The sequence below is a fragment of the Phragmites australis genome, chromosome 7 (assembly GCF_958298935.1).
Source record: "Phragmites australis chromosome 7, lpPhrAust1.1, whole genome shotgun sequence".
NCBI lineage: Eukaryota > Viridiplantae > Streptophyta > Magnoliopsida > Poales > Poaceae > Phragmites > Phragmites australis.
Window position 1 is genome coordinate 10,769,348 of NC_084927.1, and position 1,981 is coordinate 10,771,328.

The 1,981-nt window shown below is 48.6% G+C and overlaps 1 protein-coding gene across 1 annotated transcript; it reads right to left on the reverse strand.

The window, feature by feature from the left end:
- Positions 1–568: 568 nt before the first annotated feature.
- Positions 569–1,779, reverse strand: LOC133923439 (pathogenesis-related protein 1A-like). Its single transcript, XM_062368739.1, has 2 exons — positions 1,156–1,779; positions 569–799 (listed from the first exon to the last, which is right to left on the reverse strand). The coding sequence occupies exon 1, from the start codon at positions 1,740–1,742 to the stop codon at positions 1,161–1,163; it is 582 nt and encodes a 193-aa protein (XP_062224723.1). The 5' UTR covers positions 1,743–1,779; the 3' UTR covers positions 569–799; positions 1,156–1,160.
- Between the last annotated feature and the right edge of the window lie 202 nt (positions 1,780–1,981).

Below are 1,981 nucleotides of genomic sequence, written 5' to 3' on the forward strand. Positions count from 1 at the left end.
TGGTTCATAAGATGGACGTACTAAAGTTTCACATGAGCCGATGAGTGTTACAAAGAAGGATAGAAAGGCCTGGATGGCTAATTGCCCTTTCAAGTTCATAGTAAGATTCATTCATTTAATTAAATATCTCAGTTATATCTTCGATTTTTCTAAAGATGATATGCTTGTATATTTTTAGGACCCCTTTTTCATAATATATTGGTTTCTATTCAAACATCAAATTCCAGGCGCTTCTGTTCCTTTTTTCTGTATAAACTAATCTTATAACATTATACCTTTCAGTGGTGAGATGTATGTGTAGAGAGTTTCTAGAAGTGAAATTGAAGAAAGGAAAAGGAGAATGATTGGATTAACTGATAGGATCCCGCGAGGAGAGACATCTATGATTTCTTTTCAGAATTTGTGATGTGCTTTTAGAGTTTAGAGGCTAAAATCATCCATATATAATGTATTAAAAAATGATACTATAGTTGAAACAATAAGTATTATTGTATGATTGTGTTTCGAATAAAGGGCTTTCATTCTTTTGTCACCTAGGGCTCCAAAAGTATCAGGATTGGTTCTGGTTGAAAGCAACCCTGTTGGAGGACGGATGACGGACAAGAGCGATCGAAAAACACTGTAACACCAGGATAACAACTCCGCTGAAATTGCTCTGAGTTTTGGAGAGACAGAGCGGTCACCCCGCTCGGCCCCCTAGGGCCGGTCCTGAGGTGCTGGTGTACGTGGCCAGTGTTGTGTTCCACAAAAGTGGCGGCATGCCGACCGCTCTCCTCACCGCGTTGTGCATCGACAGGTTCTGTGACGCGGCTGTTGCGTCGCCAGTGGATGCGGTAGTTGTGGAGACGGGGGCCAGTGCCAGAGAACAGAACACGAGGTAGGAGATGCAAGAAATGGTTGTGGTCATGTGCTTCGTTGTGATACTTACACGGAACTGAATGTGATTATATAGGCAAATTAACATTGCGTATTCAAGTAATAAAAGGAATCTCAGTTTTACTTTAGCGTACCAAATGCCAGCGCCAAATAATCACAACGACAAAGGCAATAAATTACAGTTCAATGACATCACAACGACGGAACAAAGCAACGCATAATAGGATAATGCCCCAACGGATGGTAATCAATTTTGCATACACGAGGTGATTAACTGACCACGATTAGTACGGCCTGCCGGTTCCGTAATTGCCCGGAGGGAAGTAGTCGCAGACGAGCAACGTGTCGCCCGAGTCGCACACGATCCTGGCGCACCCGAGCTGCGTGGTGTTGCGCCACACCGCCTGGGTGTAGTGCCCGCACCCAGCACCGGGCGGTGCCGCGCACGAGTTGCTTTCGTAGTCATACCACTGTCCCTCGTCCACCCACGCTGCGGCTAGCGACGTGGCGTTCCAGTGCCGGCCTTTCCCCACGAACAGGTTCTCGCCGAAGTAGAACAGCGGGGACCGGCGCGGAGCGCAGTCTCCGCGCCGTGACTGCGCGTAGCTCTTTGCGTACCCGGCGATCTGACCGCTCCATGCAAGGGGCGGCACCCCGACCGCCTGCCGCGCCGCGTTGTGCACCGACAGGAGCTCGAAAACGGTGGCTGCGGCACGTGCACGGCGACGGGAGTCCGGGTCGCTGCCGTTGCTGCCATCTTCGTTAGCTACGCTCGGTGTGCACAGTGAAGCCAGTGCTAGTAGTAAAAAAATGGTGATGTAGTAGCTGGACAAGTGAGAAGACATTGTTGCGCTTGCCATTTGCATGTGTTGTCAAGAGATTTGGTTGTTCGGAGAGGTTGAGAGCAATTTTTGGATGGAACCAATCGGAAATTCGACGTGATTATATAGGCGCATTCCCTGAATTTGAGGTGTGAGTAGGTGTTCGATATCTTTGAATGCTCGCATGGCGCGGCTGGCATGCATGATTGTGTGCTCTAGCTGGGTTCACGCCACATGCACATCCTTGGCATGATGGCATCCAAGGCACAAGCGAATCTTTCAGA